This window comes from Triturus cristatus, chromosome 4_1, assembly GCF_964204655.1.
Source record: "Triturus cristatus chromosome 4_1, aTriCri1.1, whole genome shotgun sequence".
Lineage (NCBI taxonomy): Eukaryota > Metazoa > Chordata > Amphibia > Caudata > Salamandridae > Triturus > Triturus cristatus.
In genome coordinates this window covers 892,955,764-892,969,114 of record NC_140585.1, presented here as the reverse complement: position 1 = coordinate 892,969,114, position 13,351 = coordinate 892,955,764, and the positions used below count along the sequence as shown (strand labels likewise).

Sequence of the window (13,351 nt, the reverse complement as noted above, 5' to 3'; positions counted from 1 at the left end):
TTATGGCACCTTCCCCTGTTCTGGCAGTTCTCTTTAGGAGAGTTCTTTCCAACGGATTAGCCTCTCTGTGGTGAGCCACTTATCACTTCATCAAAGCGGCCTGGCTAACTCTGTTAAATCTGAACAATCAGGGAAGACCACTAGAAGGCTAAATGTTAGCTTACAGACAAGAAAGTCTTAATACTTCTTGTCTGTACATTTTAGGATAAATTCAACAATAGTACATTGTTGGATTTATCAAAACCATTCTCCTTAGTCCTTGAATAATTTTTTTGTGTGATTCCAAAAGGGAGTTATTTGGTAATAATGTATAGCCATGTTAACCTATGTGGTGGGGGATCTCCAGTGGGGAAATTGAACTAGGCAATTTCTCCAACAGCAGGGCTTATATAACACCTTTTGTGAGGACCCTGCCTATATCTCCAGGCTCCCCACCCTTGAAACACCCAGGGGAGACTTCAGGGGTGCTGAATATGAAACAAATATTGTAGATCTTCACTCCACAGTGCTCCTAGCACAAACGTTGATTTTGGGAAGCACTTTATTACAATGAGGGAAGTGAAATGTTCGATTTCTCAATCCCAGGGCATATACAATTTCTTTTATAAGGGTCCTCCCTATAGGTACTTGGCCCCCACCCCTGGGGCACCTAGGGAAGACCCTGGGGGTGCCTAATATGCCAAAATATTGTAGTGCATCTATTTTTAAGTGCACCAAACACCAAAGTCGAGTTTGTGCACAATTTACATTTAAAAGAAGTCCTGCAACACAGAGCTGCTTTTAAACTGACCTTAGGCTTCTCAGCAGTGCACACATGCAAGTGGAGAAAGGCTTCTTGCCTCTAAACGGACCTGCCCTATTCCATACTAGGGACTTAAAGGTAGTTTCAATCCCCCTGACATATTATGCACTAGGGACTTAAAGGGTAAGCCATAGGGGTACCCTAACACATAGTAAACCCTAGTTTATGTAAGCATTTTTATTGTATTCCCAGGGCCTGATTCTGATGCTGTAAGGAAGGCCTCCTACTGGCATTTGCTCCGTCCAAATCGGATCGGGAACGTGTCTTTCCAACCACCTCAGAAACGTTTCTGACTGACCGAGCATGATGCGAGTTAGGCGTTAGGAATATCCCAATCTGAACCCGACGGCATTTGGAATGACTGAGCTGTACGGAGCAGAATCGTATGTCTCTACGCCCACATTTTCGAACAACCGTGTACGATGGTGGATTTGGACTGCCTTTCCGAATCATGCCGTCCAACTGGAATCGGCAGTCCGAAACAGACTTTGGGGGCCCATAGTGGGCCCCCGCACCCGGAGGCTTCCCAATCGGGTCCGTGGGGGTACCCATGAGTCCACCCTTACCATCCATGCACAGTGTGGCAGGCACCAGGGGGTGCCCGCAACAGGGTGCCTGATTTTCCCCAGACACCCTGTGAGAAGTTGGCCTGGTATATGCTGGTCACTAGTTAAAGTGGCCACCTTGCACCAGTACAATTCGACTCTTATGGTAGATAGGTTTAAGACAACCTTTTAAAGAAAGCTATCCTAGTGGTAGCTGTGGAGAGCGCCTTCAGGCTAAGTCTCTGAGGAATGTAAATCAGCTTGTTTTACCTTATAATCTCTTGAATTACCAAATGAAAAGACACCACACAGGTATATATATAAAATATATATGTATTTATTTCTAGACACACTTTATTAATCTCTTTATGAGATTAGAAGTCAGGAACATATGCACGAATCAACGTTTCACAACAAATTAAGCACTTGTATGGCTGGGGCCCTAGGGGCATACCAGACCATATACTAAAAAAAGAGGTATAACAAGAACGACTTGAGAAGGGAGAAGGCCTAAGGTCTTCAGAAGCGCTGGGGCCTCACTAATCCACCCAAGGTAGGTAAGTAAAGGACCCACGGGAGACGCATGCAGTGTGAGAACACAGCCGCGGGTCCCAATAGACTTCAATGGAGCAAGTCGCAGTTGGAATTTTAAAGTTTTAGGATACTTCGGGAGAGTCTACAAGCAAGTCACTTACAGGGTAAGTAGTTCTAGAGCCAACACACACAGGAGCACCGGAGTGCACGAGTTACCTCACCCAGGGAAGCCGGGTGCATAGGTGTCTTTTGGTGTCGGGTCGCGGTATCGTTTTCAATGGGATCCAAAGAAGACTTGCTGCTTGTGAAGACAGAAGAAGTGTCCGGTGGAATCCAAGGCTGGATTCAGAAGAAAGAAGACCTGAATGCAGAGGAGACAGTGTTCAAGGTCACTTGCCAGTGACCCGGGCCCAGGAAGATGGATGCCCACAGTCGTCGAGTGATTTCAGGTGATCATGGGTGTCTTGACTCTTCAGCCACGAGGTCCAGGAGGCGTCGACGATGACCAGAAGCTAGATTCGGTGTGCCCACGAAGTCTGCAGCTTACTGAGGTGTCAGCAACCGGATTGGAGCCAACAAGCCTTGGCAACAGCAAGTCTTGTGGAAAGTGAAGAAAGTCAGCGGTGCAGACCAGCAAGGTCTGAGGGACTCGGCCAGCAAGGGTAAGTCAGGACAGTCCTGGAGCAACCAGGGGAGCCCTTTGGTTTGATATAAAAGTCTTCAGGGGACCCACAAGCCAGCTGGCAAGGGATCGCAAAGATGCCTCAGGAGGATTCACTTCACAGGAGCTCACGGTCATTCGGGATGAGGTAGGCCTCTGATTTTCGGTGGAAATCCTGCTGGAGGCTTGAGCCACACGTGGTCCAACGCACAAGTTCGTAGAACATCATGAAGAGAGTTGCACTCAACAATAGTGCACGATACCCGGGGATTGCTGTTTATCGTCACTCGTGGGGTCCACTTGCCTCAGATTTGCTGGGGACTCACGATGGCCGTCGAGAAGTCAGGAAATCCACTTCCGGGGCTGCAGGGACTTCGGACTCCGGAGGGAGCAGAAGAGTTTGCGACTGTTGATTCAAAGTTTTGGTGCCTGCCAAGCAGGGGAGTCACTCCTTGACTCCAAGGTAGATTCTTCAGTCTTCCAAAGGTAGTGGAACGTCGAAGGGCCAGGATTCTTCTTCAGAGCGTCGTCCAGGGATATCTAGTTTGCAATGGCAAGGGTTCCCTATCTTATACTAAAAGAAAGGGAGGGACTATCTCTATGACCACTCCTATGGGAGGGTCAGGGGAGTGGGTGGTTACACCCACTTCCCTTTGTCCAGTTTCGCGCCAGAGCAGGGGCAGGTAGCCCCTGAACCGGTTTGAGCTGGCATATGCACAGAGGAGCCTACTGCTCCCCAGTGCAGGACTTCAAAGCACTCTAGGAGTACACCCACCCAGCCCCAATACACTAAATCCTGTCTGGAAGGTGGTGACACCTCCCTGTGACAGGACGCCTATTGTTGGGCCTCCTCCACTGCGAGTTTCGGTCAGCAGCAGGAGGGCAGCCCAGTGTCTGTGCTGGTGTCATCCATTTTGTGATGCCAGGGCTCTTTCAGGATTCTACCGTGTTTCCACAGTAGGTACACGTCTATCTCTCTAGAAGGGTGGGATCATACTCTCACACCAGTTACTGGTGTGGGGGTATGATTCCAAAGCGTTTGACACCAAACACGACATGTTTTGATTCAGCCATCCCAAAGTTAGCATTTACCGCTAGGTTGTAATGCACTTAAGAATATATGGTTTAACAGCATCCACAAACAGCCACAGAGAATAGACTCTGCCAGCTGCAGAGGGGCCCTGCTCAGGCAGAGGCACCCCCTCACATGGAAACCAAGCACCCTACCCTCAGGGTTGATAGGGCCTGCCTTAGGGGTGACTGATAGGTTTATATGTGTGTGCAGGTATAGATATAGAGAACCTATATCCCAGTGAGGAGTGCTAACACTACCTCACCCAGGCTGCAGTAGCAGGCCTGTGGTGTCAGATTTAGTCTGCTTCCCAGGGGTGGCATAATACATGCTTCAGCCCCTGGTAGGCCTGTGAAGTACCTATGCCCTTGGTTCCTAAGGGGCTCATAAGGTACCACAGTATCCAATCACTAGTGCTTCTAATATGCACTCCAAGTTGTTTAGAGAGAACAGAGAGGCTGGGGCCTGATTAGCAGGGACCCAGCCAGACTATAGCCAGAAACCAGTGTTAACATCAGAAAAAAGTGTGGGCAACATAAGTGCAGATCCTACTATCCCACACACCCGTTTCTTCAATGGGAGCAATGCATTCGGTCGGAACCAAGGCTCCCATTGAAGTCAATAGGAGTCTAACCAAATTGTATCTGGATGCATCCGGTTGCATCGTTCTTTGTCGGTCAATTCTCCCGATCCAATTCGGTCAGAAACCATTCCCAAACCCATTCGGTCGAGAAGCTTTCCAAACCACATCAGAATTGGGCCCTCAGTGGGTTTTCAGCATAGCACTGGCCCTAGGCCTGATTAGGCAGAGCCCAAGGACAGTCAGAGTCAGTTACCACCAGTACCAGTCAGCAAATAAAATGGGGGTGCCCAGGGCACAGGATGACTTTGCAACAGTAAGGGCATTGGTAAGGACAGTAAAACTGTCCGTAAAACCTTGTTAGAATTGGCTAAAAGCATAATGTTGGAAGGATGCCATCAAGGAGAAAGCCAGCCCGAGGTGGGAAAAAACTTCTAAAAGGCGGCATGTGCCTGGAAAATAGAGAGGAAGCACTTGGCACACTCCTTTCAGTTCCTCCCACAGAGTTTATCAACATTACATAATTCCCTTCTGACATTCATGGACGTTAATAGTACGGAGGTGGGGGAGTCTGTTAGTATTTTCCCTCTCAATATCCCTCACGACATCAGTATCAGCCCTTGCAATGCCTATAAAAAAGTTAGTCTGAGAGAGCATTTCAAGGTAAAGCCGGGACCTACCCAGGATATGGAATTTTGATCAGCTTAATAAAGAAAAAGGACAGGGACCGGGTGCTGTAAGGCAGACTGCAGGACAAGAGGATGATTCAATGATCTTTGGCCTGGATTTAAAATATGTGCGGTCCATATCCAGCCCCAGACGCTCGTCTTCACCTAGGCTAAAAGTTGTACCACGGGACGTAAGAGAAAGATTGGAGAATTCAAATGGTTGTAATACGTGCAGGGACGGCTCCAGGGCGGTGCGACCGGTCCGTATTGTGTGGTTTTAAAAGCACCTGCTGCCGCATTCCTGTCCTCCAGAAAATTACCGGCAAAAATATAAAGTTGAGATAACTGCGGTGATTAATATGCTTCTTAGAGAGGGATCGGAGGTTTGTCTTTTGGAAGAATTGACTCGTGGTAAGGTAGCGCAGAGGGTTAATGTGCCTGCTGCAAATAATATGTACCATGCAGATCACAAAGCGCGTATAATACAAATAGGTCAGTGGGTTACTGTTTTTTTTCTGGAGTGACACTTTTGTGACTGAGTTTATAAATTATGATCATAACATCAAACAATGAGCTATTAACTGTCACCAAAGAGCAGCATAGAAACTGCAAGGCATACATTAGCGCGTTATGATTTTATCCCGTCTTTTATTATCCTAATGTTGGAAAACGGGTTCATTTGGATAGAATTAAATTTTGATTATTAAAAAGAACCCCCAACCATGGTGTTACGTTTTAAATTCAGAGTTTGTGCTTCTCCAGACCAAGCAATGTTAAACTATACCGTCTACCAGAAAGGATGATGTGAAACCTGTACCTTGTAGTCCCCTGTACCTGGTAGTCCTCTGTTTTATGTAACATTTCCTATACACTAATAATCTACACAACTATGATTGATTGTCTCTGTGTAGTGAGTGTGATGTAAAGAGCTTCGACACCCTACACTAGTATGAGTGGCAATGGCGCTCTAAAACGAATTAAAAGTATCTGAGAGAGAGTGGTTCTGGAGACTCGAGGGGCACTGTTAAAGGGTGGTGGTGGGGGAATCCGTGGGGCTGGGGAGGGGGGGGGCGCCAACAAACAATGTCTCACAAGGCACCACCAACGCTAAAGCCGGCCCTGAGTACGTGCGCTTTGAATAGGAATATTTGTACAGGCCTGGCAAAAAAAGGAGTCCATCGGTGGTAGTCCGATGCAGAGAACCCTGCATGGCATATTAGGATCGGTAATATTAATCAAAGAAGCAATGACAAATGAGGCCGCCTTACTAAATTCAATAGCCGGAGATTTGAAAAGTATTAATTCCTGTATGCCAGGACTGGTGAGGCCAGCGGATGAGCCAGGGGCAGGATCATGTAATTATTCAGGAGCGAAGCACAGTATTTGTTTCCCATCAGCCAATGCTGATAAAAAGGGGGTACGGGGCGTTCGCCTTCCGAAAAATGTTTGACAAAAGAGAGAGCAAATGAGGATCAACCACCATCTAGGCTTCTCCCTATTTAAATACCCCCCATCGTATTTGTGTGATGACAGTGAGTCATTCAGGAATCGTCTGAAAACCTTCCTTTTCCAAGAAGTACTTTCTTGCCTGTTAGATCTTTCCCCACCTATTATCCTCCATCTGTCTTGCACACTCTCTGACTGCCAGCAGTAGCCTCCAAATATGATGTTCATCACTTTGTAGGTCAGGGCTCTCTGTGTTCAAGGCATCAACCCAACCTCTGCTTCTATGATAAAACACCACCCACCAAAACTGTCAATTACAAATATTGGAGCATCACAACAGTGTCACAACTGCAAGTTATTCTATACACAGCACTAAGAATAAAGGACGAGACAAATGTTATTAAATAAGGAGTTCCTGTTTAGTGAGTCTACAGGAAAGGAAAACTGTTCTATTGGAAACACAGTTTCGAGCAGGAGTACAGCTGCCTGGCATGCTTTGAAATAGTTTTACCTTTACCCACAGGCCTTGCTTTGAAATAGTTGTACCTTTACCCCCGGGTCTTTAGCTCTTTGAAGTCTCCATGGGGCGACACGTTAGTAGAGCTCAACAACTCTAAAATAAGAGCAATATTGAACACAACTTTGAACACAAGACTTCTGGGGTTAATGGAGACAGCAGTTCTCAGCTAGGAGATTCTAGTGCAAGCTTCCAACAAGGTGGCATTGGTTTCACTTCTGCTTCAGTTGATCTTCCCTCTGGAACTCCCTCCCATTTCTTTTAAAATCTGAACCAGACCTCAACAGATTCAGAAAGCTGCTCCCTGCTCCCATGGATTGCTCCCAGTCTGGGCTAGTTAGACACCTAAAACCTGTCCATCTCTCATTATTGAGCCACCCACATTCCTTCCATTGTAAGTGTTTATTATCTGGTCACCTTGGTTTCACCAGTCAGGGGATACCCTGGTGACTTGTAGTGCTCTATTATTATCTCAAATAAATACCTACAATTCATAACATAAGTGTAACTCTTTCCATTTCCAACCACGAAATGTGGGGGGGGGGGGGGGGGGCTTGGCATTAAAAAGGCCAATCTTTTATGGCTTGACCTCTGCGATGCACCCACGTGGGTGGAAGGCAAAGGGTCTAATGATATCAGGTGATATTGGTCAACATATAATATAAGGAGCACTTAACTCTTTATTGTGCCAGGGCACAGACTTCTTATCATGTGTGCGGGCGCGTGTCAAGCCTGCAGTAAGGAGTGTGTGCATCAGTGACTTGTGACGAGCTCTCTGTGAAATAGAATCACCATGTTCAGAATATCCCTGGGCACTGTATTGGCACTTACCTGTTATGAAAGATGTCAGAAGCAAACTCAAAGCGCAGAATGCGTTGACTGATTTCGAAGGCATTGATATTCTTTTTACATTCACTCCATTTTCAGCTTTATAAGTCAATTTCTCGATTTAATTTCTATGATTGCTGGATTAAAATATTGCGGGTGTCACTTTGGCCTAAAAAACAGGGTAAAAAGCCTGTTGGTATTTGAAGAAAGCATATACATTTTTACTCAGCAAATAATATGAAGACGTTCTAAGATACAATCAAGAGAAAGAACAGACTTACTGTACTTGAGGTTGATTGGCACATTTATTTTGCTAAGTATTTGTTTTTTCATAAATAGCTTTTAAAAATGTTAACATGCATCAGTCATAGGTCGAACTGAGCTAAAACTGAGTTCTACTCTTTTTATCTATAAATTGTGAAATAGCCTCACTACTTCGTACAACCATTTATACATTTCTCATTATGAGTGTCACAAAGGGGCAATCATGTACACTCAAACGTGATGCAAAAAGTGTAACTGCAGGCTTTGTGATTCGTTTTTCTGCTACCGTCATACTTTGAGAACAGTTGCCTTTGCTCACTATAGGACCGAAGTACTAGTCCCATTCACAAACTAGAGATGTGCAATTTACACACCGACTTGTTTGTGAATGGGAATGCAGTTCGCTATGCAACCTATGTATTAATATGCCATATTGTAAATTGTACATTTGCAGAGGGTAGTAAAAAGATCTGATTAATGAATAGTAATTAGACAGATTGCAATTTGTGATCCACAGTGATTTCAGGGATGGAGACCTGCAAAGGATAGTAGACAGTGATCCCTACTTCTGCATTTTCAAGAGGGGATTTATTTTTTTTTTTAAATAAAGGGACAGCTGCTGCTCTAAAAAACAAGCATTTGCAATGCAATCGGTCTTGCCTTTGAGACCTTATATGTATTTAGCTAGCAGCACATTAGCCTGGGTGCTGAAACATCTACTGTTCTTTAACATAGAGGGAAAGTAAGCACCAAACTGCATGACATGCCAGGTATGGAAACACATGGAGAGAAATATTGCCTTACAGAGGAAAATGGTATAGTCCGAAGCTCTGTTTTTACTATAAAATCAGGGCCTTCGGTGGTCAGATCAATGAACATACAAGATTTAAAAAAAGTATTATTGTTTATGGGTGCTCGCTGAGGACAATGTCTATGGACTGGAATCTAGAGAATGCTAAAGTGATTCTGGTATTTTACTGACCTCTGCTGGTAGTTTTCTATCAAGAAAGTTAAATAGAGGCAGTTGCCAGAAAAATGATAAAAGAAAGTCCCTCAGCAGGAATAGAGGCAGTTGAACAGAAAACAAAATCCCTAAGCGGAAGCAGACAAGTCTAGGGCTGATCTCGAGAGCCCACAAAGTACATACACATATAAGTATATGCTAAAGTATATACAAGAGGTCTCGAATGCTCGACCTAAAAACGTTTCCCATTCCCCTATACCGCTGCCTGCTCCCCTTGTTGCTTCCAAAATGAGACACTAAAGATAAGCTGGCCCACCAGCACAGATTCTCCTTTGAGAGTCAGTAACAATCCTAACTTTAGAGATGGTGTCTCTTCAACCGTTTGTGACTGCAGTTGTCAGTGATAAATCAATTTGCAAATCACAAACAGGAGGCTGATGTCCAGTGACGTCTGGCAGGCAGGCAACAGTGGTTGCAGGTGGAGTGGGGGGGTGGGAGGGGGGGGTACAGAAAACTATCAAAAAAAACATTTACCGTTTCAGCCACCTGTGTCTCTCCTCCGCTTCCCTTCTGACTAGACCCGGAAAGGAAACAGGAAGCACACAGGCTCCCCTAAGCCAATCACAATGCTGCAATGCAGCATTATGATCAGTCTGTGTGCCGCAGCCTTACATTACATTACAGCCTGGTGGGGAACATGCAAAGTACGCATGACTGTTTGGCCAGCTCAAGATGGCCGGCCAAACCGTCATGCGCACTTACAGTGTGCCCATCACTCCTCCCCCATGACCACAGCCTGCCCCTCCCTAACCTAGCACCATAACTAAGAAAAATACAATGATAATAACGATGTTATTATCATTTTATTTTTCCTTTTTTCACTGTTCTGAGAGCAGTGGACAAGCCGCTCCTTTTGACATCTCTTGCAGTGGCAAGTGGCATGTAACGGGGTAGGCAGGGGTAGGAGGTGTGAAAACCAAACTATAAAAAAAAAACGTACCTATTTGGCCCGCCATGTCTCTCCTCTGCTTCACTTCTGACGAGTCCCGAATCAGAAGCAGGTGGCACACAGTTTCACCTAAGCCAATCACAATGTTGCAATGCAGCATTGTGATGGGTCTGAGTACCGTGGTTCAGCACTCAGAGGGACTATGAGCCTCTGCATGTTACCCACCAGGCTGTGCATTACAGCCTGGTGGGAAACATGCAAAGCACACATGACTGTTTGGCCTGCTCAAGATGGCCAGACAAACTGTCATGAGCACTTAGAGTGTGCTAACCACTCCTCCCCCTGTGGCCCCAGCCCCGCCTCGCCATAACCTAGCCCCGTAGCTAAGAAAAATTAAATGATGATAACAGTGTTATTAGCATTTTATTTTTCTTATTCTCACTGCTCTGAGAGCAGTGAGGCGGCGCCCCTCCGCCTTAGCGGAGGAGCCACCATTGGTCCCATAAGTCTTTACAGAAATCATGTAAGTCAATAAGGGCTTTGCAAGATGGCAGAAAGAAGCAACAAGTCTCTGTCCTCTTTTGCACAATCCATTATAAAAATGTGTTGGTTTGAGCCTTGTTTGGCTAGAGCGAAATGTGAGCACTGACCTGGAAACAGGAATATCATAAATGAAGAGAAGTGAGATGCCCATTTTTCCTTCACAATGTAACAAACTACAAAAGCAGTAAAAAGTTCAAAATATAAAAAGATGAACGCATTAAATAGCCAAATGCTAAAAAAAATGCAATTTTTTATTTTCCCTTCATTATCCGAGTAGAGTACCTTCCCTGTGACTGCTGTCATTTGTGATACGTTCAGACAGATCTGGCTTTCATGCCAATTAAACAGTGCATTCTGGCAATTATAATCTCGTTTTTATCATTCTAATGATACATTTGAAATTCCCAGCATGTACCCTGCATCACACATCTCCAACTCATGATGGCGTGCTACAACCCAGTTCTTTAGTAATATATTTGCAACAATTAAATGTACCACCGACTACACAGCATACCCGTACCACTCTCCTGCTGAATGGGCGCGAGTTATTTGACACGCTTAGATTTTTCACAATCTATATGACTTCAATGATGGAACATTGATGCCAGGCAACCCACTCTAAAAATTGTTCCAGCACCCATGCTCCAACTGCCACCTCTTCCTAACCAAAGTGCTTAGAATTGGCCTTGGATATCACAAATGACATTAAGTACATTGTTCTTTGGATCATAACTGTTTGTGCCCTCAGCGTACCTCCAACTTATAGGCGCTGAAAGTAGCGGTGCAGAGGTGCAGCAGCACCCATAAAATGAGCAATAAAGATAATTGTATCCTGTCACATTTGCTGGGTTTCAAAGACAAAGACCAAATGTGAGGCTTATATCTTCTGACTAATTTCTGCTCATTCTCTTTATGGGTAGAGTGGTGCTTACTCTTCTTTCTCTCACTGAAAAGTTAGAGGATTTTTTTTTAACTATGTGACAATCTTTCTATGGAACAAGGAGTGTTAAAGGAAGGGATATAGGCAGCGGTGGCCGAAAGGGTGGTGGGGCGGTTGGGATAAGCACGGGGGAAACACTGGTTAATTAAAATAATGAAAACAACTTACCTGATGCCGCCAGCCGCCTCCTGCATCACGTGTCTCCTTCAGGCCTCTTCCTGGGTCCCAGCAGCTCCTGGGACCGACTCCTAGCCAATTCTGTGCTTGGCCTGAGCGGGCATGAAAGACGCTCCGCTCAGGCCTGGGAGGCTGCGGGGTTTTTCCAGCCCGGCTGCTCAATGCAGATGGGCTGGAGAAAACCTAAGTGCACATGTGTGTTTTGGTCGGCCTGAGACAGCCGGCCAATCACACATGAGCACTTAGGGAGTGCACACGCACTCCTCCTTCCTCCTCCCATGCCCCGCTCCCTATGCTAAAGCTGTAAAGAGCCAGCCTATGAAAAAGAAAATGATGCTAGAGCATTGTTTTATTTTTCGTTTGCTGGCTCTACGCCAGGCAGAGTGGCGACGCTCCTCCACCATTGCAGAGGTGCCGCCACTGGATATAGGATGTCAGTGTTTTTTCTCACACAATATCTAAATACTTGTAAAATAACTGTACAAATATTTCAAAGTATATCAGCAGTTAGGAAAGCACAAATTAAGCAAATTTTGGGGAATACTGAAGTGTGATGGAAACAAAGATTTTCATAGGATCAAAACAAATCAATACACTTTACTTGGTGATGTGAAAATAGTAAATATTTGCTTGAAGACCATTTTCACACATTCTTTGTGCAGAAGATATTTTTATGAATAAAACTGCAAGTCAGTGCGAATTTTGTTGCTACTAGAATGATAAATTTGCTGTCTGTAAACGGCGGTGTGCTACAACACCATGCTTTAGTAATATATTTGCAACAGTTAAACATACCACTGGCTACATAGCACACCCTTACCACTCTCCTGATGAATGGGCGTGAATTATTTGCTATACTTGACTTACGCTTGGATTTTTCACAATCTATATGACTTCAGTGATGGAAGATTGATGCCAGGTCATCCACTCTAAAACAATTCCAGCACCACTGCTCCAACTTCCACCTCTTCCTAACCAAAATGCTCAGGATTGGCCTTAGATATCTCAAATGACATAAGGTACATTGTTCTTTGGATCATAACTGTATGTGTTCTCAGCATACTTTACCCCTAGGCTCCTTCTGTGCATCACACTGTGCCTCCATTATGAACTCTATGCTCTGTTCCTTTACTGTATTTCATCCAGTGCTCCCCTGATACACAGTGCTCAGTGCTTATCTCAACACAACACTCCATGCTTATCTCACGTACAACACTCAGGCCTGATTCACAAAGGTAAACTTACACATTTGTGTATGTTTACAGTTTTTCAGAATTCGCAAAACTGCTTCAATAGTAAGTTTACAAGTAAGTTTACAAGTGCGGTGTCACTGCAGTCAAGACAGAGAACTCCACTCAGAAAAACATAGGACAGGCCTATCTTTTTATTTGTGGAGTCAACTTTTTCAGTATTCACAAAACGGTGTTTTAATAGTAATTTACAATTGTGGAGACTCCGCAGTCGGGGCGAAGAACTCCACACAAAAAGCGCGGAAGGCCTGACTGTGGAGTCTAAGCACTCAAAAACTTACTATTAAAATGCAGTTTTGTGAATACTAAAAAAAGTGTATACTTAAGCAAGCGTTTAAATTTACCTTTGTAAATAAGGCACTGAGTGCTTATCCCATGCAGAGCACAGAGTGTCTATCTCATTCATAATGCCTCCCATATACAATGTCGAGTGTTTATTTCATGCATTACGCCTAGTGCTTATCTCATGTACAAAGCCAAGTACTTATCTCATGCAAAATGCCTGGTGCTTATCTCATGCAATGCCCAGAGATCCCTGGGGTCCTTACTGTGTTCATTATGCACATCACCTAATTTTCCCTGCTGCACTAAACCCTGTGCCACATGCTCCT

The 13,351-nt window shown here is 44.9% G+C and overlaps 1 protein-coding gene across 4 annotated transcripts in view; it reads right to left on the bottom strand.

The window, feature by feature from the left end:
- Positions 1-13,351, bottom strand: part of LOC146855746 (myelin-oligodendrocyte glycoprotein-like) — a 342,350-nt gene that overhangs the window by 118,884 nt on the left and 210,115 nt on the right. For all 4 annotated transcript variants that reach the window (XM_085653665.1, XM_085653663.1, XM_085653666.1 and 1 more), the window contains one exon: positions 7,657-7,822. In XM_085653665.1, the coding sequence (XP_085509791.1) occupies positions 7,657-7,720 (64 nt within the window). In that variant the 5' untranslated portion in view covers positions 7,721-7,822. The remainder of the gene's footprint in view (positions 1-7,656; positions 7,823-13,351) is intronic.